General features: G+C 48.7%; 1 protein-coding gene across 3 annotated transcripts in view; it reads left to right on the forward strand.

Annotated features, from left to right (window-relative positions):
* P3H2 (prolyl 3-hydroxylase 2) overlaps positions 1 to 27,940 on the forward strand; it is a 121,475-nt gene that overhangs the window by 73,386 nt on the left and 20,149 nt on the right. For all 3 annotated transcript variants that reach the window (XM_048864309.2, XM_048864311.2, XM_048864310.2), the window contains exons 2-4: positions 19,632 to 19,778; positions 21,311 to 21,500; positions 27,128 to 27,259. In XM_048864309.2, the coding sequence (XP_048720266.2) occupies positions 19,632 to 19,778; positions 21,311 to 21,500; positions 27,128 to 27,259 (469 nt within the window). The remainder of the gene's footprint in view (positions 1 to 19,631; positions 19,779 to 21,310; positions 21,501 to 27,127; positions 27,260 to 27,940) is intronic.

Raw genomic sequence — 27,940 nt, forward strand, 5'->3', positions numbered from 1 at the left:
ATTGCGCTACAAAATAGGGTGGTGGAATTTGCATACTGCCAGATACACCCTTGGCGTGACTTCAGCTTGAGTATGGGCTGCGTGTGTTGCACCTATTGGCATGGAGGAAAGAATTCACTCTGCACAGCCTTCTGTTTACATCCAGTTTTCAGCTTCAGCCTTAACTATTTGCCAAGAGAGCCAACAGGGCTTGTTCTAGGAAAGTTTTCTTTTATAAAGTGTTATTTAATGCATGACTTAGCCTTCTTCTGAGTGTGTTAAACAGAATCAAATTTTCTTGGGAGAAAATCCCAACGGGAGCAATTTGCATGATCAATCATAGTGAAGGCTCGGTACAAGACCATAAATACACGCAGATCTCCGGCTGCATGCTCCCATGACATATCCTAGGACATATTCAGTGTGTTTGGGATTTGGGAGTGGAAGGTGTTTTTCTTCTGGGAAATGGTTCAGCAAGTAACTTGGGTATGAGTGATGATCCTTTTGCCTGACTTGCTGAATTGTGTACGTGTGAGAGCATAAGGCATGTGATGCACAAGCACAAATATATGTACGAAAGGCTTGATTCTCAACTCCGTCTGAGCACAGCTTAGGCAGCATGGAGAGTGGGGAGCTGCAGGGGGCCAGATGGGGCTCTCTGATTCAGGACTCATCAGCTCTGGTGCAAATTGGGACTGTCCTTGTGCAACCTTCCCTTAAAGCACTGGAGGATGGGGCAAAGCAAATTGTGGTCATACACACCCTAATCTGATCACCCACCACCCCTAGAATGCCCCCAGTGCACTCCTACTCTCCTTATGTTGGGGATGGGGGGTAGCTAGGGCAGAAGGTAGTACAGTGCTTCCACTGGCCTCACACTAGTGGAGAGTTCCTTGGAACAGGGGTAATTCTCTGATGACCTCCTCCAGCTACTCTGTGGCCACTCTGTGTTGCTTACCCACTACACAGTGGCTTTATCAGACTGGAGAATCATAGAATGTCAGGGTTGGAAGGGACCTCAGAAGGTCATCTAGTCCAACCCCCTGCTCAAAGCAGGACCAATCCCCAATTTTTGCCCCAGATACCTAAATGGCCCCCTCAAGGAATGAACTCTCAACCCTGGGTTTAGCAGGCCAATGCTCAAACCACTGAGCTATCGCTCCCCCGCCCGCGCCCCCCGAATCTTTTGGTCCATTGTGTGTGCACATGAATGTGTATGTATGTGTGTGTATATATATATACATATATATATATAAAAACATGTGAGAGATCCATTAGGACAGCTAGTCTAGCTCCCTGCAGCAGATGCAGGATTGTTCCCTGTGGAATATTTTCTCACAGTTTGTTCAGCCCAGTTATAATTTCCAAAGTAAGGATGCTTCAAAGGGCCACCTCCTTTTGGAGACTGTTCCAAAATCTGATCCAGTCTGGCTCTGCGGTGTATGCATGCCCATGCCGGTGTGCATACTGGTAAGTACGATTGTGTAGTATGTATAATTTGCCTCTCAAGATAGCTTTTTCAGGACATACCCAGGCCAACCCTCCCTTGTCGTGATGAGCATATATTTGCTCCATTTTGCTCCAACAGAAGACTAATGTGCTAGTTTGAGACACATTGAAACTATTTAAAAAGGGAACATCCAGAGCAAACTGGAGATTGATTATATATTGGGGATGGAAGAATCTCTCCAAAAAAAAAAAGTTGGGGGGCCTCCAAAGAGTCATAAAGTACTAAGCAGGTTGTAGCACAGAGTCCTGTTGTACATAACCTGAGCGGGTAGACTGCAAATAGACAAGTGTTTTGGGAAGGAAATGGATTTTCACACTTGAAGGCCTATACAGACGTCTAATAATCCAAGACCTATGGACAAAGGCCCCATCTTGGAATATAGTTTTCTAGGGCAAATTTCTCTCTCCGGTGCTGGCATCTCTCTTGAAGTCAAAGCGGATCATGCCTGGCGACAAATGTTGGACTTAGGCCCCTACAGGGTAACTGGGACATAGTTAAAGCAGACTGTCACCTTCTTTTAATATGCTAAAGTCTGGAGTGATATTTTGAGACTGATGTAAAAGAGGAGCTCCTGTCCCAGGGAACAGCAGTATCAATAAGATCATCTCGGACCTTGTGAATATCATTACACCCAGGGCACATTAAATTGGAGGTGGTTGGTTCCCTTCTAATGTTTCCCTCTTCCCCCAGTACAGCATTCAGTAATGGTATGAACAGGCAGTGCTAACTGTCTGCTTCAAGATATGTTTGTCGACGCATAGGATATCTCTCTGCTCTGAAAAGGCAACAAAACAGCTTGCAGACTTCTGAGAAAAGACCGAAACAAGTTTCAATCTGAGCATTGCCAGCAGATCGAGGGACATGATCGTTCCCCTCTATTCGACATTGGTGAGGCCTCATCTGGAGTACTGTGTCCAGTTTTGGGCCCCACACTACAAGAAGGATGTGGAAAAATTGGAAAATGTCCAGCAGAGGGCAACAAAAATGATTAGGGGTCTGGAACACATGACTTATGAGGAGAGGCTGAGGGAACTGGGATTGTTTAGTCTGCAGAAGAGAAGAATGAGGGGGGATTTGATAGCTGCTTTCAATTACCTGAAAGGGGGTTCCAAAGAGGATGGATCTAGACTCTTCTCAGTGGTAGCAGATGACAGAATGAGGAGAAATGGTCTCAAGTTGCAGTGGGGGAGATTTAAGTTGGATATTAGGAAAAACTTTTTCACTAGGAGGGTGGTGAAACACTGGAATGCGTTCCCTAGGGAGTGGTGGAATCTCCTTCCTTAGAAGTTTTTAAGGTCAGGCTTGACAAAGCCCTGGCTGGGATGATTTAGTTGAGGATTGGTCCTGCTCTGGGCAGGGGGTTGGACTGGATGACCTCCTGAGGTCCCTTCCAACCCTGATATACTATGAAGTTAAGGAAGGCAGAAAAGCCCATTCAGCTCTTCCAAAGATGCATGAAACCCGCTCAAGTAGCTTCCTTTCACTCCTCTGTCAGAGTTCGTGTACTTTTGAGTCAATTTGTGTGATGCAGGTTGCAATAATATTCAGTCTGAAAACCCCTCTTTGGTTCTGTAACTCTCATTTCTGTCAACACCTGCTACTGTAAGAGTGCATTGACAATTTACTGCAGTATGCATGGCAGGGCTTCTTGCTACCTACTGGTAGCCCTAGTGTACAGCTGAGCATCTGGGGTTGGCTCATAGTTTTTTTTGGTGCTTTTTGAAAACTTTACCCAAGTGACCTAGAAACCCGAGTGCTGAGTAGCAATAGACACCTCAGGGATGTGGAGCGCATCAGCACAGATAGCAGGGGAATTAAAATGTTCACTTTACTGGACAATGATTGTGTGGTGTCTGCTGCAGAGCCTTCAGCATGAGCAGGCAAAAGCAAGTTGCAAAGCGACAGATGTAAATAGCTTGCGACCTAGTCTCAACAATGGTCTTGTTGCAGATTAGGCAGGGGGAAGCTCTCTGGGCTAGAAGTGCAGCTGGCCACTTGATTAAAAAGACTGACTAGATCAGATTTTCCGGTACCAAAGGGAGTTGTCAGTTCTGTGGTTAAACGGGTCACTACGGGGGTCAGCAACCATACAAGCTTCCCACCGGCTGCCAATTGATGCCACGCAATCCCTGAGCTGCAGGGAGCCAGTGCCCGGAGATCATTCCATTCTCCACCATCAGTTGAGCCCTTGGACTTCTGAGACTCTCTTGGGCAGCAGCTGTGTTGTTGGTTCATGAGACATGGACACCTGGCCACTAGGAACTGGATCGAACCCTAGTGTCGGTACTCCATGTCAGACGGGAACGACTGTCTGTCTCTACTCAGCTGATCTGGCATCACACCATGCTGCACAACCTTTTACCAATCCCTGAGCCAGCCACTCCCCCTGAAGTTATGAAAACTGGATCGATTCATTTTAACTGGTGCGCTTGATGCAGCTGGAATCCTTTCTCAAGCCTTCTGCACAGCACATGCTTTTGTGGCAGGTACCCTGCCCTGGCAGCAGGTCTCTGAGTCCAGCCACTTCAGATGCCCCAGGGGTTGGAGCGGGGTGGGGGGGATGTCCCATGCCCTTCGAGCCCCCCTCATTTCAGAGGCCTGGGCTCATAAGACACGTTATGGCCAAACTTTCTGGGCACGTTTATACGGCAGTGTAAGCCCAGGGTTTGGATTAAAGCTTAAGCCTAACCCCCATTTAGTCTACACACAAATCGTGCTAACCCAGGGCTCGGTCCCAGGACCCTTTGGGGGGTGGAGGTGGAGAGTCCGACCCTGAGTCAAGCTGGGACCCAGGGTTCAAGCCCTATTGCTTTGTAATGGAGACATGGCCCCTTCAGACTCGTGCTCTAGGAGTCCACCAGAAGCGTTCCACAATCCCATGGGCTGACTTTCTTTGTCCTCTGGACAGCCAAGTTTTCCCACACTGCACCATGAACACAGGGCTAAAGTGGCCACATTTTGGGAGCGCCCTAGGAAGTCTGGGATATGGGTAGTTGGACTCGGGGACTCCTAATGGGACTCGGGTGCTGGAGCTCCAGGTTGGTTCCCAGGTTCAACAATCCCTAACCTGGGGTTACAAATGAGTGTAGATGCTCAAGCCCTAGGCTAACAAACCCAGGGTCTGCTCTACTAACCCTGGGTTTACACTGCAGTCTAGACATACCCTCTGGAGCCTCAGCCTGTGCTCCTGAGCCGTGTGTCTTCTGGCACCTCTTCCCAACCCTATGTACTGTCATAGCTACCAGCCGCAATCCAGCCCATAGAGTTTAGCACAGGAAAAGCATCCTTACCAAGGAGATCATAGAAGATTAGGGTTGGAAGGGACCTCAGGCAGTCATCTTGTCCAAACCCCTGCTCAAAGCAGGACCAATCCCCAACTAAGTCATCCCAGCCAGGGCTTTGTCAAGCTGGGCCTTAAAAACCTGTAAGGATGGAGATTCCACCACCTCCCTAAGTAACTGAGATGTATTTGAATGAACAGAAATTAGCATAAATAATTCCAGAAGCGGTCGCTGCAGGATGCTCTGTCTGTTGTATTTCTATGCTGTTGGGTGCCATAGTATCTAAGTGTATCCCTACGTCCTTTCAACCAGTGCCACTCACATCCAGGCTGCCCTGTGTTTGCCCTGGCGGGCGCCACGTGTCATGGGATGGAGTTGTGTACAGGGATGGGTTTGGATGGATCTGGATGCTATGACTTTCTGTGTCAGCCACTGCAGTGAGAAATGCCCTAGCAAAGGTCCTGTGTTCCACCCCAGTGAGCTGGGATGGGTAAGCCTCATGTCTTTAAGCATCCCTTCAGGTCTGGCCTGTGGAATGAAATAAGCTTTGGCCAGCAGTCACTGCACATTCCTCCTCGAGTGAGTTCTCCAATGTTCAAACCGTTTTTTGAAGTACCCGGAAAAATAAGAGCCCTTGTCTGAGTAAGGAATGGTGGCTATTTCAAGGGGAAAGCGGTATATCTAGGCCTTTGAGAGCTACAAGATGGGGGAAGTGCTTGAGTTGTTTGTGTTTGCTTGCCTAGCATTTCTCACAGGGAAGTAGTCTGTGCGGAACATTAAGTGCATTTCATAAACACAAATTGGAGAGGAAATTAGGACTGCATTATAAATTGACCCCGACAGAAGTAGCTGTGTGTTTGATCACCTCTGAAGTGCGCACAGCCATCAGCTGTGCCAAGCCATTTGCAAAATAAAAGACCAAATTCTTCAGGCACAGTTGGAGAACTGTGGCTCTCTCCAAGTTTCAAGAGGCTGCTGAATTTAGGTGTGTGGGGTTTTGGTTTTTTCCCCCCTTTTTCCCCCCCTCTCTCCTCCCTCTTTTCTCGCCCCTATCCCCAGCTCCCCACACTGCATGACTGGCTCTGAAATCCATTATGGAAATTGGATGAATTGGGCCAGTCACACTGGACAGCTCACGGATCCTGACAGATGATAATGTATTGAAATAAGAGACAGGAGAGGAAGGGGAGCCTGTGGCAAAAGTCATAGGAGACCATGTAATAAATTTCTGTGTCGTGTACTTATGGAAAAAGAGTTAGAATTAACATTGAATAGGCTACATTCATTCTGGTATTTCCTAACTTTTGAGTCATTCACTTTGCAACTTGAAAATGTTCCTGTAACTCTGTAACATTTTACAGAATACGCACTTTGTCTGTCTGTCTAAACACACACAGAGAAAAATGCAGGAATAAGCCACTATAACACCATGGATTGCTTGCTCCAAAAATCTGGCAATAGATCATTCCATTTTGTTTCCAGCACTGTAGATCTTGATCCCGCAGTCACTTAAGCACATGTATAGCTTTACTCAGGTGAGCCGTCCAATTGCACTCCGTGGCCCTGTACACCCGAGTACAGTCATGTACATGCCTAAGTGATTGCGGGGTTAGGGTCATAGTTTTTAGCTATTGACCATCATTGCTTTCTCGTTGAGTCTTGTTGCAGATTGCACAGGGGAAGAGACTGTGTTTTTGTGTGTATTTGAACAGCACTTAGCGACTTGGGATCAGCCTGGGGTATTTTTTAGGATCTATCACCATGCAAATGAGTCCAAGTCCATATCAGAATTATTATTACGCACAAGTCCAAGTTAAAAACAGTTCTCCTGGAATGGAGCTGAGCTAGCCAGAGCTGATTGCAGATGGGCGTTCAGGATTGGGATTACATGACACATCCATGATGATTTTATGATGTTATCCTTTTAAAAATGAAGCAGCAGCCAAAGTGCTGCTAATATCATACTCTGTGTAAGATGTGTTCCAGATACACATCTGAAGGGAAAGCAGTGGATGTATTGTTTCTTGACTTTAGCAAAGCTTTTGACACGGTCTCCCACAGTATTCTTGTCAGCAAGTTAAGGAAGTATGGGCTGGATGAATGCACTACAAGGTGGGTAGAAAGCTGGCTAGATTGTCGGGCTCAACGGGTAGTGATCAATGGCTCCATATCTAGTTGGCAGCCAGTATCAAGTGGAGTACCCCAAGGGTCGGTCCTGGGGCCGGTTTTGTTCAATATCTTCATAAATGATCTGGAGGATGGTGTGGATTGCACTCTCAGCAAATTTGCGGATGATACTAAACTGGGAGGAGTGGTAGATACGCTGGAGGGGAGGGATAGGATACAGAAAGACCTAGACAAATTGGAGGATTGGGCCAAAAGAAATCTGATGAGGTTCAATAAGGATAAGTGCAGGGTCCTGCACTTAGGACGGAAGAACCCAATGCACAGCTACAGACTAGGGACCGAATGGCTAGGCAGCAGTTCTGCGGAAAAGGACCTAGGGGTGACAGTGGACGAGAAGCTGGATATGAGTCAGCAGTGTGCCCTTGTTGCCAAGAAGGCCAATGGCATTTTGGGATGTATAAGTAGGGGCATAGCGAGCAGATCGAGGGACGTGATCGTTCCCCTCTATTCGACATTGGTGAGGCCTCATCTGGAGTACTGTGTCCAGTTTTGGGCCCCACACTTCAAGAAGGATGTGGATAAATTGGAGAGAGTCCAGCGAAGGGCAACAAAAATGATTAGGGGTCTGGAACACATGAGTTATGAGGAGAGGCTGAGGGAGCTGGGATTGTTTAGCCTGCAGAAGAGAAGAATGAGGGGGGATCTGATAGCTGCTTTCAACTACCTGAAAGGGGGTTCCAAAGAGGATGGCTCTAGACTGTTCTCAATGGTAGCAGATGACAGAACGAGGAGTAATGGTCTCAAGTTGCAGTGGGGGAGGTTTAGATTGGATATTAGGAAAAACTTTTTCACTAAGAGGGTGGTGAAACACTGGAATGCGTTACCTAGGGAGGTGGTAGAATCTCCTTCCTTAGAGGTTTTTAAGGTCAGGCTTGACAAAGCCCTGGCTGGGATGATTTAACTGGGAATTGGTCCTGCTTTGAGCAGGGGGTTGGACTAGATGACCTTCTGGGGTCCCTTCCAACCCTGATATTCTATGATTCTACCTTAGTGGTACAGTGTTGCCAAGCAAATGGGAAGAATGTAGAGAGTATTATGTATTAAACCTTGCTGGTTGCTAACCTGCAATCATAGAAAGGCAAAGGATTTAGATTGGGTTGCTGGGGAAAGACTGTATTGGCTTCATAATGAAAACCAGAAAGAGGGTGAATTTTGAGCAAGCTGTTTATACTGTATTGATACATTATCATACAGCCTCTGAGAGCAATGGTAGTCATTTCCCATCTAGGATTTTCACTATTGAAGTTAACCAACTGGCTGCACTCTAGGTGCCAAGTGACACTATAAATCATGCTAAGACCAGGCAGGTACTAACTTGAGGTCCATCCTGCAGTCTGACTTCAGTCCTTACCCTGTTCAAATCTTTCCCATATAAGTTTCCGAAAGTCACTAATTTTGGATGAAATCCTGCCCCATTAAAGTCAATGGCAAAACTCCCGCTGACTATAATAGGGTCTGGATTTCACCCCGTTGTGTCAGGAGCTGTACAAACAGAGAACAAATATTTTATTCAGTAGTTTGCCACAGTTTGTCCACCCCCTGCAGAAGTGTAAACTACAATCGGTTGAAATTCTTTCATCTAAACATTTTTTGATGAAAATAGGTTTTCAAACTTCCTTTGAAACCTTTCTATTTGCCAACAAAATGAAACGAGTTTTGGTTTTGAGCTGAAAAATTTCATTTCACTTTTCAAAATTCAAAAAAGGCGCTTTTTTCCTCATTTTCCTTCTCTAGTCATTGCCACAGCTGAGCTGACCCCGCGATAGTGTTTCGGGGCTCTTGCATATTTCTTGATGCTGTGCTCTGTTTATGTGACCTTGCAGCTGAAATGTAAAGGTTTTGATGTAAAACTTTGAAGATATTCCCACAACATCATTCCGGGAGTGTTAGTGTAATTCAAGATGTATTGTACTGTAAGGGTCTGATACATAAGAATGGCTACATTGGGTCAGACCAAGAGTCCATCTACCCCAGGATTTTGTTTTCCAACAGTGGCCAGCTCTGAATGGTTCAGAGGGAATGAACGGAACAGGGCATTTTAGAGTGATCCAACCCTGTCATCCGGCTTCTGGCAGTTGGAGGTTTAGGGACACCCAGAACATGGGGTTGCATACCTGACTCTCATGGCTAAAGCCATTGATGGACCTATTCTCCAGGAACTTCTCATTCCTTTTTGAACGCAGCTAAACTTTTGGCCTTCACGACATCCCCTGGCAACGAGTTCCGTGGGTTGACTGTGCTTTGTATGAAGAAGTACTTCCTTTTGTTAGTTTTAAACCAGTTGCCTGTTGTTTGCATTGGGTGACCCTTGGTTCTTATTTATGCCTTCACACTACTTCCCTATTCACTTGCTGTATCATATGCCCCCTTACTCGTCTCTTTTCTAAGATGAACAGCCCCCGTCTTATTAATCTCTCCTCACATGGAAGCTGTTTCACACCCCTGATAATTTTTGTTGCCCTTCTCTGTACTTTGTCCAATTCTAATATATAGATTTTGAGATCCTGTTTTTCCATCCATTAATAGTTGTTGTTAATAGTATAGTGTCCACAATCAAGAATGGGATTTCCCATATGCTACACACACTCTCTACATACGCTTAGTAAGAGAGGGTCCCTGTCCCAGGGAAATTGTATGTAGAGAAGACCGAGAAAAGGTGGAGGAAAGAAGCATTATTTATTATTATTCCTATTTTACTTTGTGACTTAGCTCTCCATCAGTTTGTGACCTGCCTGAGGCTACACACTGAGTCTGCGATGGCACCAGAAACTGAACCAAAGTCTCCTGAGTCCAAGTCCTGTACTTTAAACCATTCTTCCTCTCCCTTGGGTCTCGAGGGAATTTGGCAGCAGACCCTGGTGTGTTTCATAATACGTCTGTACCCTAGCTTCTGAGAACAGCTTACTGGTTTGGAATTTGTTTATATATATGCTTCTACTTAAACACTCCAAGACAAGTAGAAACTTATCACTGCTTGGCTTCTAGGGCAACTTGAATATTTCAGAAGCAAACACAGAAGGGGATACCCTGAAAGGGTGGAGCTCAGATGTTCTGAGTTTCACCCAGCACTCGAGCTCAGCACTGCTTACACCCTATTTTGAGGAGTTAGGTGCGACTTCTCTATTGTTCAGGACTTATTCGAGCCCTCTGCACAAGAGTGAGTTTCCCCAGGAAGAGCTGAAACCATCACAGGACCTACTGGTGGGTTATACACCTTTCAAAAAGAAATGGGAACCAGCAAGCGCAAGAAGAATGCAGTTGCACCACACAGCATTTTGCTTCACATCCTGGTGCTGTAGAGAGCTGGATTGAGCTTATTGGTAGAATTAAACACACAACCTTTGGAAGCAAAGGACTGCAAAGTTAACAAGAATGAGAGAGATCAAGGCTGAAGTTTGCACTGTAAATAGCTCTGAACAGTGCAAAGATTTCCTTAACATCAATCATCGATGTAATCTCAGATCAGCTGCTTCTTTTTCTCTAATGTCCTCTTGTCACCAATTAACCTGCTGTAATTATAGGCTGAGCTGGTAGCACTGTCACTAGTTAAGATTGCCTGACGCTTCTTACTGTAAGACCCAGTTTTCAGTTGTAACTTTGCCAAACTTCAACCGCTGGGGATGACGTTTTCCAGGCGGGTGCCTCCGGGTGGGTGCGTTTGGGCAGTTTTTCAGCATAAATCTCAGAATGAGAAAAGACATTGTTTTGTCCACTTTAAAAACGTTCGTATAACCATTTCATTGAACAGCGCTAGTGAAAGCCCCCACGCTTTGGAGCAGAGCTGGTGGGGGAGGAGAGGGTCGCCCTGGTGCCAGGATTATGGCTTTTATGGTTCTCACGAAAATGCACCCAAATTTGGCCAAATTATAAGACTTTGGAAAAAATCTCACTTTACAGATGCTGGCAGCTAACTCTCTGGAGCTTCCATCTGCACGGAGTATGCTCCAATCTCTCACCGCTCCTGCATGTGACCAGACTATGCATGCACCATCCCACACGGTGACCAAGCATGCTCCAACCTGGTGGCTAAGGGTGCTGGCTCTGGAGCTGAGGGCAGGGAGCCTGTCTCTCTTGTATTCTCAATTCCTTACCTTTGGGCAAAGGAAAGAAAGGAAGGGGGAGAAGATTGAGCCTCGGGAGGTGGGGGAGACTGGGAGCTGGGTTTTGGGATATGACAGATCAGACAAGGAGCCTCTGTGGGGGTGACCGAGAGTGAGCAAGGAGACTGGCACAGGGATGAGGATGAAGAGCTGGGGAAAAAACTGGGACAGAGATCTGGGGTTGGGATGGAAAGAGACGGGACAGGGATAGGGACAGAAGGGTCTGTGACCATGAGAGATCACTCCCCTCAGAAGCCAGACTGGACCCCAAGATTCCTGATACTCTGCTGTCATTAAGTAGCTGTTTAATCCATGTTAAAACCATTCTTACAACCAGGTCATTGAGATGCTGTGGTACGGCACCCGTGGCTGGCCTGGGTCAGCTGCTCAGGCTCGCTGGGCTCAGGCTGCAGACTGTAAAATGGCAGTGTAGACATTCAGTCTCTGTCTGGAGCCTGAGCTCTGGGACCTCGTGGTCAGGAGGGTCCCAGAGCTCTGGCTTCAGCCAGAGCCTGAATGTCTACACTGCAGTTTTTAGCCCTGTGAGCCGAGCATCGCGAGCCCAAGGCGGCTTACCCAGGCCAGCCGTAGCTGTGCAGCGGGTCTTTTATTCCAGGGTAGACGTACCCTCTGTGGCGAGGGTTTAGGGGAGACTTTGAGTTAGGACTCCTGAGTTTAATGCTAAGAATTGACACCTATTTATAATATGACCATGGACACATCACACTACTTCCCTGAACCTTATTTTTCCCATCTGTAAAATGGATAAAGTAGAATTTACCTGATCAACTAAGTTGCAAGACATAATTCTCATTCTCTCTCTCTCTCTCTCTCTCGTGCTGTAGTGTAAACTCAAACTTTCTCTTCTGTTTGGATTGAATACACAAACGGGAGAGCTATTGTTTTGTAGGAAGAGCAAAGCCAGCCTCTGTTTCCTGCACAGGTTGTAACTACAGGGTTAAAGCCAAAAATATTCTCAAGTTTGCACAGGACAAATTGTTCAAGTTCCTCTGGGCATTGCTGTGCCCTGGTGCTTTGCTGTTCAAAGGACAAAGCTGGAGCCTGTTTTGACATGCCCTCTGACTGGGGCTTACATTTTCTTTTCAAAGGCAATTACACATGGTCCTTCTCAGGCAGCCCTGCTCTGGGTCTGCTGGGAATTGGACCAGTCAGTGGACTTTGGCTGAGTTAGGGCAATAGAACAAAATCTTAGAGTTTAGAGGTTTTATTGTCCGAAACTTGACTACAGTGGTGGAAATCTCAGTGAGCTTCAGTTCCCAGGCGAAGTGCCTGTGTTGATTTGAGGGCTGATTCAGCCCATTGTTACCAATGAGAAAAGCAGGAGTATGACAGGATAGGCGAAGTTCATGGAGCATGCCACTAGAGTTGATTCCTATCTTCATCTGAAGTGTTTTTCCATGTTAGCATTTGCCACAGAGCCAGGAGGATTCTGAAGGCGACTGCGGGGGGGACACCTGCTGTAGGATTCCAGCCACTGGAAGAAAGTTGTTTTCTCCCAAGTTTGTATCTCAGCCTCCACGTGATCTGTAGCGTCCCTTCCACATGCCACCCAGGGAAGGTAAGGGAGTGACAGTAAGGACACAGTTTCTGTTCCGAGCTCTGCAATTGATTTCTGTGCCCCCAGGCTAAGTCCCTTAGGGCATGTCTTCACTGTGATTAAAAAACCTGAGGCTCCGTCAGCTGACTTGGCCTTCCAGGGCTCGCACCCTCCGGGTACGTCTACACTGCAATGTAAGCCCAGGGTTCGAACTCGGGTTCAACCCTAACCCCCCTTCCATCTACACATAAATCACTTTAACCCAGGGCTCAGACCCAGGGTGTAGAGTTTGAGCCTAAAAAAGCTGCCTCAGAACAAAAATATACATCCTCATCGAGCCTTGTATTTTCCCAAGCCCCACTGAACCGTGCATACAGTGCAGGGGGAGGTGTCGATCTGCTAGTTAAACAACTGGCCTCTTTTATGAGCCCTGGCAGCCAGCTCCAGTTTCCGAATGGGAACAGGTTTGCAGCCACTCAGCCGGGCCTGCTGCTTCCAGAGGAATTCTTCTGCTCTAGCTGAATTCCAAGGCTGCCACTCTTACTCCGCTCCAGGCCATGCCTGCTCAAAGCAGCATTAAACGTAAACACGGGGCTTCTTTACAGTGCTGTTCTGGTAACGTACCGGGAACAAGCCCTCTCTAAAGCCAGGAGTCCTGAGCACTGCAGCAGTGCTAGGCAGAGGACAGCTGTGTGCACCATCTGGCCAGCTGTAGCCAAGCCCAGTTACCACTGAGGGTCTGTCTACACAGCAAGGAAAAGCCCAGGGCTGGCCTGTGACAGCTAACTCGTGTGCAGGGCTTGGGCTGTGGGGCTGTTTCATTGCTGGGTAGACTCTGTACCATAGGAGCCCCGTGAGCCTGATTCAGCTACCATGGGACATCTGCAGGTGGCTAGTTACTGGGCAGACATGCCAATCTGGCTACCTCTACACTACAGGTGAGGGGTGTGATTCCACTGCTCATGTGCGCGTGCTCATGCTTGCTCTCATTGAGCGAGCACGAGTATAAATAGAAGTGCATCAAGGGTCACAGTAGTGGATGTAACCGTAGTTATCTTTGAAAACTCATGGCGATCGGGGGAAGTCCCGGATGACTGGAAAAAGGCTAATGTAGTGCCCATCTTTAAAAAAGGGAAGATGGAGGATTCGGGGAACTACAGGCCAGTCAGCCTCACCTCAGTCCCTGGAAAAACCATGGAGCAGGTCCTCAAGGAATCAATTCTGAAGCATTTAGAGGAGAGGAAAGTGATCAGGAACAGTCAGCGTGGATTCAAAAAGGGCAAGTCATGCCTGACTAATCTAATTGCCTTCTATGACAAGATAACTGGCTCTGTGGATGAGGGGAAAGCAGTGGACGTGTTGTTCCTTGACAGTAGCAAAGCTTTTGATACGGTCTCCCACAGCATTCTTCCAGCAAGTTAAAGAAGTATGGGCTGGATGAATGGACTATAAGGTGGATAGAAAGCTGGCTAGATTGTTGGGCTCAACGGGTAGTGATCAATGGCTCCATGTCTAGTTGGCAGCCGGTATCAAGCGGAGTGCCCCAAGGGTCGGACCTGGGGCCGATTTTGTTCAATATCTTCATTAATGATTTGGAGGACGGCGTGGATTGCACCCTCAGCAAATTTGCCGATGACACAAAACTGGGAGGAGAGATAGATATGCTGGAGGGTAGGGATAGGATACAGAGGGCCCTAGACAAATTAGAGGATTCGGCCAAAAGAAATCTGATGAGGTTCAACAAGGACAAGTCCAGAGTCCTGCACTTAGGACGGAAGAATCCAATGCATCGCTACAGAATAGGGACCAAATGGCTAGGCAGCAGTTCTGCAGAAAAGGACCTAGGGGTGACAGTGGACGAGAAGCTGGATATGAGTTTATAGTGTGCCCTTGTTGCCAAGAAGGCTAATGGCATTTTGGGATGTACACATAGGAGCATTGCCAGCAGATCGAGGGATGTGATCATTCCCCTCTATTCGACATTGGTGAGGCCTCATCTGGAGTACTGTGTCCAGTTTGGGGCCCCACACTACAAGAAGGATGTGGAAAAATTGGAAAGAGTCCAGCGGAGGCCAACAAACATGATTAAGGGGCTGGAGCACATGACTTATGAGGAGAGGCTGAGGGAACTGGGATTATTCAGTTTGCGGAAGAGAAGAATGAGGGGGGATTTGATAGCTGCTTTCAACTACCTGAAAGGGGGTTCCAAAGAGGATGGATCTAGACTCTTCTCAGTGGTGGCAGATGACAGAACAAGGAGTAATGGTGTCAAGTTGCAGTGGGGGAGGTTTAGGTTGGATGTTAGGAAAAACTCTTTCACTAGGAGGGTGGTGAAGCACTGGAATGGGTTACCTAGGGAGGTGGTAGAATCTCCTTCCTTTGAGGTTTTTAAGGTCAGGCTTGACAGAGCCCTGGCTGGGATGATGTAGTTGGGGATTGGTCCCGCTTTGAGCCGGGGGTGGGACTAGATGACCTCGTGAGGGCCCTTCCAACCCTGAGATTCTGTGATTCTATGATGCCTGAAACTGGACTAGCACGTACGTACCCGCCGGTTTCAGGCTCAGCCGTGCGTCCGCTGCAGCTCCCTGCCCTCCACCAGCTGCATGGCTCTTTATGCTCACGTATGTGTACATGAGCAGGGGACCCTCACTCCCAGCATGTCGTGCAGACATAGCCTTAGTCCCAGACAGGGAAGGGAAAACCAGTGAGCACCAACTTACGGAGTTTGCCCCTCCCCCTGTAGAATGAGTTGCTGCTTTGTCCCCAAATCCAGTAGGCTCCAGGGGATCCCAAAGAGCTGGGATGGCTTCAGGTCTCCATGCTGAAGGGAGCCACAAGAAAAGAACCAGAGCCCCAGATGGACACCCCTTCTAGGTAATTGCCATAAGGCAGCCAGGACCGGCTCTAGGCACCGGCAAAGCAAGCACGTGATTGGGGCGGCACAATTCCCGGGGCGGCGTTCCGGCCATCCCTTTTTTTATAACCCCGCTGCTCCTAATCACCTGCTGAGATCCTGACCTCGGGGAGAGCCCTCTGTTGGATGCCAGGCCACGGGGGCTAGTATCACGGAAGCAGCTTCTGCGCTGAGCAGAGGAGATCTGCATGTGGAGGTCTCCTGCCTTCAGGTTTCCCTGGGATGATCTAGGCTAAGATTAAACATACCTGTTCAGTTTGGGACAGTGTTGTGCCTCAAAGCATCAATATCTCGTGGGATTTCACAGTACGGTTTTTTTTGTTTGTTTTGTTGTTTTGTTTGGGGAGGGGGTTGGTTTTTTTTTTTTTTTTTTTTGCATTTGGAACATAAAAACGTGACTTTTCTTGCATGTTCATCGCTCAAGAGCGGGCTGACCTTTGCTCAATATGTGGCTGGTTTCCTAGTGGAATGGAGCACGTCCCAGCTTGCCAACGGGTCTGTTTTCATCCAGTGTGAAGTTAAAGCATCACAGATTCCCCCTCCCTCCGAGCAGTTCGGGTTTTGATTTCTTTTGCCATGAGATGTGAAAATACATTTTCAGTTTGAATGTCACGGCTGCTTTTTGACAAGCCTTTGATGCAAAACTGTCAATTCCCCATAGGGCGTAAACAGTCTGCTCCGAGATAATGCCCTGCTGCCCGCTGGCCTGTGTGGCACGTCCGTTACTCTCACCACTAGCAGAACAGCGTGTTCCTCAGGGACTGGCTGGAACGTGCTGTAAACGGATGGAGGAAAGGGGTGAGAAATGTGCAGAAACGGTGAGCGAAATGCAGACAAGAGTGTCCTGCGGTTAGGGCACCAGGCTGGGAACTTGGAGCTCTGCCACATTCTTCCTGCACGGCCTTTGGCAAGTCACTTAGGCCCAGCTCCTGAAAGGGGAATTAGGCACCAATTGAAATCAGTGAAACTTAGGTGCCTAATTCCCTTTACGAATCTGGGCCTTAACCTCTGCATATCTGCGCTCTCCAGTGGATAAAATGTAGCTGATACTCACAGGAGAGTTGTCAGGGCAAACTTTATGAGGGGTGGGAGTGTCTGTACATAAAATGGTCACAATTATTATTTAGGTTCCATTGATGAATGGTTTAGAAAGGATTGATAGCTGTTAGACACAAGTAGTACATGTTAAAGAGGGGTATGAACCCCTGTAGAAGTGCTATAAATTCCCATAACCCATGTCACAAGCAACCTACAGACCAGGCAGATATGCTGACAATTGCGTTATCATTTGTTGAAACATCTGTCAGTCATGTACTAACCCTGCATCGACTGTTGCTAAATGGAACCGTAATATAAAGTGTGACCGGTCACACAAATCAAAGTCCGACCGGTGCAAGCTGGTCCAGCCGTGTGCTGGGCAGACGACCTGCTGAGTCAGGGTGTGCTACTTCGTTGTGACCTACGTCTTGAGCCACAGCGTAGACTAAGAAAGAAGGCAACAAATGGAAGGACCCCCTTGCCAATTATCTGGTCTGGGAATCTGAGCAGCAGACAGGACCAAAGCAAACAAACCAGTGTGGTTTACCAACAACCCGCGGTGCTGGCCAAGTGGCACGCGGTTCGTGTTCGCAGCCCTACAGCACTTTACCCTCGGTCATGCTGTGCTGTGACACTGTGTGCGGCTTTGAACTGGCCAGCGTCCAGCACGGTCTCTTGTTCTCTCCCGGGTGAGTAACATCCTGCGGGAGCCGGCCAGGCTTTGTGGTCCCTCTGGGAGGAAGGCTGGTGTGCTCGGTCTCTGTCAAATCATTGTAATTGAGACTGAATTTCCCACATGTGCACAAGTGTGGCTGGAATCTGCTTCCTAGTGCCGTACGCAGGCAGGAGGCATTTCAGGGAGACAATGTCCGATCATGGCGGCAGGGCAGTGTGCCTGGGAAATCTCTCCTCCTAACTCACCTCTCCCGGGATGCCTGAAAACCACAGGCAGTGGCCTGGCGGCTGGGGTGCTGGGCCTGCTGCGTACAACACTTCTCGGACCATCGCACTGCTCCCTTGTGCCCCCACCGACCCCCCCATCAGTTAGGCGCGGTCCCCGGTGTGACGACTCCTCCGCTCGTTGAGGGCAGAGACCCTTGTGCCATTATGAGCTGTCTGTGCCGAGTGGCTTTGATCAGCGGAGGCTGATCATTACAAAGGTTTCTGGCTGGAAGCTACAGGCCCCATTGCTGAGGAGGGGGGTGCAGAGGTGGGAATCCCCGGGGGGCTTTCTGGTTGACTCAGACAGAATATCCAGTGGCCGCCACAAGCTTTCCCGGTGTGCGTCCCCTCCTCCCCCGCGCTGAGACTGGTGCAATAAGGGCGGGCTGGGGCTAGGTCCACCCTGCTCCTCTCCCTCACTGCAATCTACTTCCTCAACCGTGGGCCCCCACCATTTACTGAGTCGGATGTGAGGGAGCGGAGACACGAGGGAGCGTCAGTGAAACCACCGCCAGGGTTAAGTGGGATTTCCATGCTGGGTAGGCCTCTGGTGGGCATCCGCCCCCTGCCGTGGGAGGAGAACCAGGCCCTGAGAGTCTAGCACAACTAGTACCAGCCTTCAGCTTGGACAGCCCTTGGGCACCCATGGAGAGCTGGCTCCTGAACTGCACCAGCTCTTCCTCTATGGTGCTGTGATTAATTTTGGGGGCAGGGGCCTCAGCCAGTGAAGCTGTCTCCTATCCTTTTCTCTCCCCATGATGGTGTGTATGGCTGTCAGCAGGCAGATGTTTTACCACATCTGTCTCTTTCCCTGCAGATCCCGCAGCTGCAGCCGGTGTGCACAGGGCTGGACTCTCTACATGTGTAGGAGGCCTTGACCAGTGCAGGGCCAGCATCTGATAGCAGTTACACCAGTGTAAATCTGGAGTACTTTAGCAGTGGGGTTAACTGCAGATGACATCGGTGTGATTGACAGCAGAATCTGCCTGTTTGCAATTTAAAATAGCCTGGCAAGGGCTCCATGGTCGCCTGTGCAAGCCAAGGACAGCCTGGAGCCCTGGGTCTGACTGCAGGAAAAGCAGATGGGTAGGGTACTTTCACTGCAGGATGTTCCCTCCCAGTGCGGGGCTTCCATGGGGATTCAGGTCAGAGAGTTTAGAGGGGTCTAGAATGGGAGGGGTGGCTGGTCTTTCATGCTTCCTCCCCCCCGACCAGCCCAGATTTCTTCCACACGTCCCCTAGAGCAGTGGTCCTCAAAGCCGGTCCACCGCTTGTTCAGGGAAAGCCCCTGGCACGCCGGACCGGTTTGTTTACCTGCCACATCTGCAGGTTCGGCTGATCACAGCTCCCAGTGGCCGCAGTTTGCCGCTCCAGGCCAGTGGAGGCCACAGGAAGTGGCGGCCAGTACGTCCCTTGGCCCGCGCCACTTCCCGCAGCCCCCATTGTCCTGGAGCGGCGAACCGCAGCAACTGGGAGCCGCGATCGGGCGAACCTGCGGACGTGGCGGGTAAACAGACCAGCTTTGAGGACCACTGCGCTAGGGTTTGTGTTCCGTGATGTGTCAGGGCAAACGTGGCAACAATGGTTTAGGCATAGCCAGTCTTGGCACCATGCTGTGTGTATTTACTGGCTCCAAGCAGCAGTTATTGCTGCTCTGTGCCTGTACCCACCTCTGAAGGAGCTGCTATCCCATAGTACACTTGGGGAAACTGAGTCGCAGAGAAGCAAAGTGACTTGCCCAAGGTCACGCAGGCAGGCGGGAACAGACTCCCTATCTTCTAACTGCCCTGCACCAGGCTGGCTCTGGCATTGAAATCACTTCCTTCATTCTGCATGCTCAGTTTTTCCTTGATTTCGCCCATCACTCAATGTTGATCTCATTTGCTGCTGGTCCCTTCCCAGTCCCTGCTTTTGGCCATTGATGCACCCTTAGGACAGACGAAACGGCAGGATTTCCTCCCTGTGTTCAGCAGCAGTGGTAGCTTGGTCCCAAACGCCCCCGGAATGCTGAGCAGTGGTAGGTGGCGAAAGAAATCTTGAGTGTGGTGCCTTCATACAGAGGGCGGTTCTGGCTTGGGTTAGCAGGGCACTTACCAGCTGCCTGTTTCTTCCCTTGTTTTAGCTGAACCAGCTGGAGGAGGCAGCAGATGCAGCTCACACCTTCTTCATGGCAAACCCTGAGCACATGGAAATGCAGCAGGACATTGAGAACTACAAAACCATGGCTGGGAAGGTCCATCTGGTTGATCGAGAGGCCAAGCCGCACATGGTGAGTTTGGGAAACCAGCTCTGTCCACTGAGCTGAACACGTACGTCAAGTGTCAGCCAGCTTGGGGAAGAGTTTTGGGCCTGGAGGAAGGTAACACAGGCTACTGGCCAAGCTCGGTTGGATGGCGTATACAATGCTGTGACGTGAGCTCGTGCTAGCTAGAGAATATCGGTGTGTGAGCCTTTGGCCATGTCTATGCTGGGCATTAGAAAGGCAGCATTTGTCAATTCCCACCCCATTAGCATCTGCCTGGCTGCGCCATTACCCTGTGCATAGCCAAGAGATAACCACAGTGTCTCTGATTTACGTCAGTAAACATAGACTTGGTAGCATGGTCATTTTGCATTCATTTACACTTCCATTCAGGCATCTGTGCACCTGTATTTTCACTGTAGTCCAGCCATATGCATTTAGCCAGGGCACTTATTCACCCACCTGTTTTATCCATGTACATCCAAGGCAATGCATCAAATGTGCAATTCTGAGGGCTAAGCTCTGGCTGGCAGTGGACATGCCAGTGTTCTCTGGTCGTGAAGGTTCAACTGGAAAACAAATCTGTCAGAATTCCCTTTTATTTTTGGATGCGTGTCCTCTTGGAGCTGACTGCACATCCTCAGTTATACGTATCCCCTGTCGTATGCCCAGTGACGCAACCCTCCAACCTGTCCTCTCTGTAGAGGAGCTGCTGACTCACACGCTGACTGCTTTCAGTATCCGCAATGGCCTGGTTTGACGGACGGCTCAGTAAATGGCTCTTTCACATTTACATGGGGGCTGGATTCTCCAGACCCCCTGAGATGTACCCAGCACAGGATGGTGTGGGTGAGATGGAGGTGACAAAGGGGGATTTAAGCCATCTTCATTCCCGGACTGATCCAGAGCATAGGTGTCTCTCTTTTCCCAGCTATGCCAATGCTGGGAGAGGTACCGGTGTTATGTCAGGTCCATGAGCATGATCCAAAGCCCATTGAAGACAATGGAAAAACTCCCATTGACTCAGTAAGGTCTTGGATATGGCCGATATTATCTGGTAGTGCCCAGCCGGTTCAGCCAGCTTTACAACTGCTTTGTGAAGCAACCAAAATGAACCCAAAAACTGGGCTCATCGCAGTCACTGGTTAATGATTTTGTAGCGCTCTGGAGAATTTACACATCACTGTTCATTCAGCATAATGTGCAGTTCTACAGGATTCTCTTTTAGACCAGTGTGCCACATGGGCACTGATTTAATCCCAGCGTTACAGCACCTACCTGATTTAGGAGCCCAAGTCTTACTTTCAAAAGGGGGTTAGGCATTTGGGAGCCTAAATCCCTTTGACAGTCAAGGCTGTTCAGGCTCCAGAGTGCCTAAATCCTTTTTGAAAACGAGACTTAGGCTCCTAAGTCTGGTAGGCGTGGGTGGCGATGCTGAGCACGGGAGTGCCTATACCCTTGTAAATCTTTGGGCCTCACTGCCGGGCACGTGGCCTGTGTCTGTACATGTTTGGGCCTGGTTCCCAGCTGCCTAATGAGCCTGTCGGGCTTCTTTGCAGGAGAACTACAGTGCAGGGGTGAAGCACTATGATCAAGAAGAATACGTGCTGGCCATCGAGTCCTTGGAGCGAGCGCTGCGGGGCTACTACACCGCAGATGTGGAGTGCCGGGTCATGTGCGAGGGGCCTCAGCGGTTCGAGGAGTACGAGTACTTGGAGTATAAAGCTGACCTCTATGAAGCAATTGCAGGTGAGGTCTCTAACCAATCCCCAAGTCCCTTTAAGATGCAGGACATGTATGTGCCTTGGCTCCTGGGGTGTTTTTAACTATAAACTTTCACACCGTTGCTGAATTTGGCAAAGCGGCTTCCCTTCAATAACCGGCAACGCTGAACTGTAAAGCCAGCTGGGACCCAGGGACTCCTCCTTTTAATCCTGAATTGAAAACCATCTCCTTCAGTGGGCTTGAGGCTCACTGTTCAGAGGTGCTGAGCACCTGCAGTTTTCATTGATTACAGTTGGTGTTATGGGTGCTCAGCGCTTCTGAAAATCAGGACCTCCACCTCTCTGCCTCCATTTTCCCCTCCACCAAAGGGGGACATTAACATCTGCCTTACCAGCGTGCTGCATGGCCGTGCACTAGCTAGCTGCGTGTAAAGTGTTTTGAAGATGCTAAGGGGTCTAGAACAATGTGCATAAGGACACAGGACTGAAGAAACCTCCTGGATCATAGCTAGGGCCCTGTCAATTTCACGGTCATACGATTTATGATTTTTAAATGTCCTTATTTCAGCTATTTGAATCTGAAATTTCATGGTGTTGTAATTGTAGGGGTCCTGGTCCAAAAGGAAGTTGTGGGGTGGTCACAAGGTTATTGTTTGGGGGTGGGGGTGGGTTGCAGGAGTGCTACCCTCCCTTCTGCGCTGTTGCTGGCGGCGGGCTGCCTTCTGAGCTGGGCAGCTGGAGAGCAGTGGCTGCTGGCCGGGAGCCCAGCTCTGAAGGCAGAGCCATCGGCAGCGCCGAAGGAAGGATGGCACGGTACGGTATTGCCACCCTTACTTCTGAGTTGCTGCCTGCGGAGCTGGGCCCTGGGTCAGCAGCCGCCACGCTCTGGCCGCCCAGCTCTGAAGCCAGTGGAGAAGTAAGGGTGGTAATACTGCGACCCCCACTAATATAACCTTGTGGCCCCCCCACCCCCCGCAGCCCCCTTTTGGGTCAGGACCCCCAGTTTGAGAAACGCTGGTCTCTCCCATGAAATCTGTAAAGTATAGGGTAAAAGCACAGAAAAGGCCAGATTTCATGAAGGGAGACCAGATTTCATGGGCCGTGTCGTGTTTTTCATGGCCGTAACTTTGGTAGGGCCCTAGTCATAGAGTCCAGTGCCCTGCTGTTGGAGGCAGCCCTGTCATATGACCTCATTCATAAACTTAGCATGCTCCATCTTAAAACTAGCTAGGTTTCGTGCCCACCAAATACTGATTGGAAGGCTGTTTCTGAACCTGTGCATGCAGGGGTCCAACTTTATCCCTGAAGTCCATGATGAGTCTGCATCTGAATTTCACGACTGGTCCCTGTCACTGTGACAGGCTGAACCAAAACCCCCAAACGTCAGGAATCCAGATTCTGCCAATTGTGCACTTGCTGACCTGCTCCAAAGTCTGGCACGCAGGAGCCTGCAGTTGGGAGCAACGAGGCCCCTGTGTCAGGATAATGTGTTCACAACCCAGTGAGTGATAACAGCTCGACGTTGCCCTTCTATAGCTCTTTCCAGCTGAGGGATCTAAAAGCATTGTGCAAACGTTGCATAGCACCCTGGGGAGAGGAATTACCACCCTGTTTATAAAGAGGGGGAAACGGGGGCACAGAGAGAAAGCAGCTTGCCCGTGATCAGTCAACGAGTCATTGGCAGAGTCAAGAATGGAACACAGAACTCCTGGCTCCCAGTCCTGTACTTTTACCAACATGAGCATTGTACCTTCCAGCTGCCTAGACTTCCTGAGATTGGGAGGGCTGCACAGCTGGGTCCCGGGATGGGCAGGAATGATAAACAGGCCCAGCACACTTCATCCCTTGTTTTCATTAGTTAGGTAGAGAGGAAAGGATTTTGCCAGGTCGTATTCTGAACAGCTCATTGTCTGAAAAGGCCGGGGACACTGACGAAAAAAAATAGGATAGATGCTAGAATAATGCGGAAGCGGCAAAGAATTACTAGAGATTAGAAACCTGTGCAGGGAATTGAACACTGCTGCTCTACTGTCCTTTGATTTGCATTTGTGGCCCTGAGCAAGGCAGGGTTAAGTGGGAGCCCTCTCTCCATAAACTTAATTGCCTGTAATTAGCAGTAAGGGAAAGCATAACAATACATTTGAGCCCACTTGGCCTCAGAAGTCTCATATATCTGCAGTTGGCCTGTCAGCTCTGAGAGCTGATGCATGGTTTTGGGGGGATTGTTTTTCTTCTGCTGCTATGGAAAATATTTCCATTCAAATGCAGATTAGTTTTTATTTGTGTCAAAACTCATTTGCTAGTACAAAGTCGAGAGCCTAACTGAGAGCAATGAGATGGGAAACCATGAGCACAACAAGAGGGAAGACTCTTTGCCTGATGATCTATCGATTGATCATTTTTGGAACGAGACAGCAGATTGTTTGTTTGTTTTTTTAATATTTACTCATGCAAGAAAAAAAGAGAAGTTTTCAAAGGCCTGATCTGCAGGTAAATTTCATACCTGTATGTCAGTTAGGGATGTCATTCCCCACTCCCAACCCCAGCCAATGTAGATACACCAGTACATACCCTAGTGTAGATATAGTTATAGTGGCATAAAGGTGTCTTCTTCTGGAATATCTTATTCCCCTTTCCATACAGGAATAAGCTATCGCAGTGTAAGCACCTTTTTATAACTGTGTAACCCTGTCCATACTAGGAGGCTTGTAGTGCTTTAACTATACCAACATAGTTAAAACTACGCCGGTATAATGAAAGTACCACTTTTGTGTGCAGATAAGCCCTAAGAGTCTCTGTGTGATAGGTTAACACGGCTCTGCCATCCATCCTCTCAGGTTACCTATACCAAACCCTGGGCATCATCATGCAGGAGACCAGGAAAATCTGCAGCTCCTCCTGCCCCTGGAGCATGCGCCCAGAGACCAGCACTGCTGAGTTCCCACCTCTTTCCAAACAGAGGGTTCTTTGCCGTGAGTCCCGAGGAGACAGTCCTAGCGTCAGACAGCTTTGATCACCTCCTTTGGGGAGATCATTTGGCAAAGCTGCAGGTGGGACACATTCAAAGTTGGCAGAACTCATGCTGGTTTAGTGCACGTATGTTGCTCTTGCTGCGTTCAGCGGCTTTGCACTCTGATGGCAATTGCGTGCGTTTCGGGGGGGGGGGGGGGGAGTCGTTTGGGGAATAGTCAGAGCAGCAACGGAATCAGGTCGTACCGGGAGGAAGAGGAGCGTCGCCGTGACGTTAGTGAAAGGTGCTAGGCTTGGAGCTCCGGAGCGTGAAGCCCCGGAGCAGATAAAGTGTGGGCAGTGCAACCTCCCTTCACTCTGTTTCTCACAATGGACGCGGAGGGACCTCATCTAGACTGAGAAGATTCTTCCGTGTCCTTGACCAGCTCAGCCCTTGGCCTTGCTGCCTACTGGAGCCAGTGCTGTGAATGGTTTTTGTGATACTGTCCATTGGGAACTTGAGAATGACCAAGAAACTCCCTTCCCAGAGGCTATTGAACAGCCATCCCATGGGAAAGGTTTTCAGTTCTCACTGAGACTTAAATCCGTGACCAGGAGGTGAAAGAGTTTATAGCCTATTACCAAGTCCCAGAGCCATCCAGCCACCCATAGAAACCAGCTTGACTGGAGCAGCTTGGCAAAATAACGTAGACTCCCGTTGCTGTTACTTGTCTTTCTACAGAGGACTGAGAGTGATACATGACAGGATGTCTTACTCCATAATTTACTGACAGGTCTCTGGTTCCCAGCCTCATTATATTTAGTGGAAAGAGGGAATTCTGATGCTACTGAGAAAATGGTTTTAAGTTTCTCCAAAACCATGTTTCATTCCCTATCCTGAGCTATTTTGTGGTGCTGCCACTCTCCACCCCAGAGGTGGCTGCATTTCAGTGGCAGGTAATGATTCCTGCACGATCGCCGTAAAGTTTTGAAGGACGCTTTGAGAGCATTGAGGGGAAGCACTGTATGTCAGTGATGATTGATATTAGGATTTGCTGCCAACCTTCAGATCTAGGATGCTGCCAGTAGGTTTAAAGTTTAGCTTTCCCCTCCCCCACTCTCTCTTTAGTGCACGATGCAGAGTGTGTCTGGGAAATTAAATGTCCACTCACGCTAACAGTTCTTTGAATCCCCAGAGCAAGACGGGTCCTGTTTTGAGTTTCCACTTGATTTCAGTGCAAATTCCTAAAGCCAGTGTTTTGGCAGCTCGGGGGAGCGCTCTGGTAGCAGAGCTCATGTTTTGTTTCAAACCTATGTTTGTTCCTTAAAGATTTTAATTGCATACAGAGGCACAGCAAGCAAAGTCGATTTGTAAGTACATTGCAGAAAAGGTCCCAAAGTGGAATCAGATGTCCGCTTTGGCTTGTACTGTGTGCTGTCACCAGTTAGAAATCTTGTTTATGGCAGATGCTTGCCATTCAGTTAAACTAACCGGAGAAATGTGTCCTCTTTAAGAAGCAATGAACAGAAAGGTTCTGTCGATAGCATTCCTCCCCTTAATATTATTAGTACACATTCCGTCCGGCTTAGCTTGAATGGTTGCATTGAATTTCCCAGCCTGGCTTGCAGCAGTATTAATCTCAAACTGTCACTCAGTTGGGATGTGTCCCGTATTGTGCGTTTTGCTCTTGCAATAGAGAAAGGATCAAAGATCCAGTTCTTAAGTCTTTTGAAAGAGTGCTCCCAAAGAAGTATATTCCGCTGTCAAGGGGGGAAATTGAACACAGGAAATTATGGGCTGTGCATCAGTCAGAACTTTCGAATAGAGCCTGTTATTTTATAGATTAGTCTCCAAAAGGAAGCAGTGGAAACCTTGTTGCAAGACCCATTTAAAAATGGTTTGAACAAACCACTGGAAAATATGTAGTAGAGAGCAATCTTACCCTGTTCCTCACCCAATTGGCTAGATGACTTCATAAGTCTTTCACATCTCAGGTTTCTTTGATCTCCTTCTTGGTGTCCCTCCGAATTTTGACCCTCCGAGTCTGACAACTTCTGTTGATTCCCATTGCAAAGATCTCTCAAGAGGCCTATTGTATGTTGAGGTGGCTTTGCTGTGGCTTTAGACCAAAATAGTGGTTTCTGCAGTACAGTCTCTCCTCACCATGTGTGCAAAATTAACACCCTTGGAAGTTAACACAGAGTAAAACATCAGACACCTGCAACCAAGCTGTGCCTGAAGACTATGTGCTTGCAAGATGTTCAAGACCTGAGTTGAGTTATGAGTCCTGTTAGAAAGGAACATGACAGAAGGCCCAGATATTGGGCATGGACAGCATGTTCCCACTGACTTCTCAGAATATACTCAGCAGCTTACAGGATGGGGCCCCTGTGTCTTTGGTCTACTTGTGCCATGAAAGTTGTTCTCCATAAACCCAGCTGAGTCCATCTCTCAAGAGCTGATCATCAGCCTTCTGAGCACAGACATTGTCATATCTGGGGGGAGGGATAGCTCAGTGGTTTGAGCATTGGCCTGCTAAACCCAGGGTTGTGAGCTCAATCCTTGAGGGGGCCATTTAGGGATCTGGGGCAAAAATTGGGGATTGGTCCTGCTTTGAGCAGGGGGTTGGACTAGATGACCTCCTGAGGTCCCTTCCAACCCTCATATTCTGTGATTCTATGATATCTCTCTCTCCCTTGCAGATCACTACATGCAGATCCTGGTGTGTCAACATGAGTGTGTCCGAGAACTTGCCACCCGTCCTGGGCGTTTATCACCCATTGAGAACTACCTTCCTCTCCATTATGACTACTTGCAGTTTGCCTATTACAGAGGTAAAGCTGTGTTTCTCCATTTCTAGCAGCCCTTGCTTGCTTTTGTTACTCTTTTCGGGTTAGTGGGGACTGCTTTAGTTGGGGATTTAAATATTCTCCTGTAGGGTGTATGCCATCACAACGTAATGGCACTGGCTAGCTTATGAAAGGACTCAAAGAGCATGGCTTGTTTAGCCTAACCAAACAAAGTCTATAGGGAGATCTGATTGTTCTCTATAAATACATCAGAGGGATAAATGCCAGGAAGGGAGAGGAGTTATTTAAGTTAAGTGCCAATGTGGGCACAAGAACAAATGGACGTAAACTGGCCATCAACAAGTTTAGGCTCAAAATTAGACAAAGATTTCTAACCATCAGAGGTGTGAAGTTCTGGAGCAGCCTCCCAAGGGGAGCAGTGGGGGCAAAAAAAATAACTGGCTCCCAGACTGAGCTTGATAAGTGTATGGAGGGGATGGTATGATGAGACTGCCTACGATGGCATGTGGCCCATTGGCAGCTGCCAGTAACAAAAATCCCCCCTGGCTGGAGATGGGACAGTAGATGGGGAGGGCTCTGAGCTACTGCAGAGAATTCTTTCTCAGGTATCTGCCTGGTGGGTCTTTCCCACATGTTCAGGGTCTAACCAATCACCGTATTTGGGGTCTAGAAGGACTTTTCCCCCAGGTCAGATTGGCAGAGACC

The sequence above is a fragment of the Caretta caretta genome, chromosome 9 (genome assembly GCF_965140235.1).
Source record: "Caretta caretta isolate rCarCar2 chromosome 9, rCarCar1.hap1, whole genome shotgun sequence".
Lineage (NCBI taxonomy): Eukaryota > Metazoa > Chordata > Testudines > Cheloniidae > Caretta > Caretta caretta.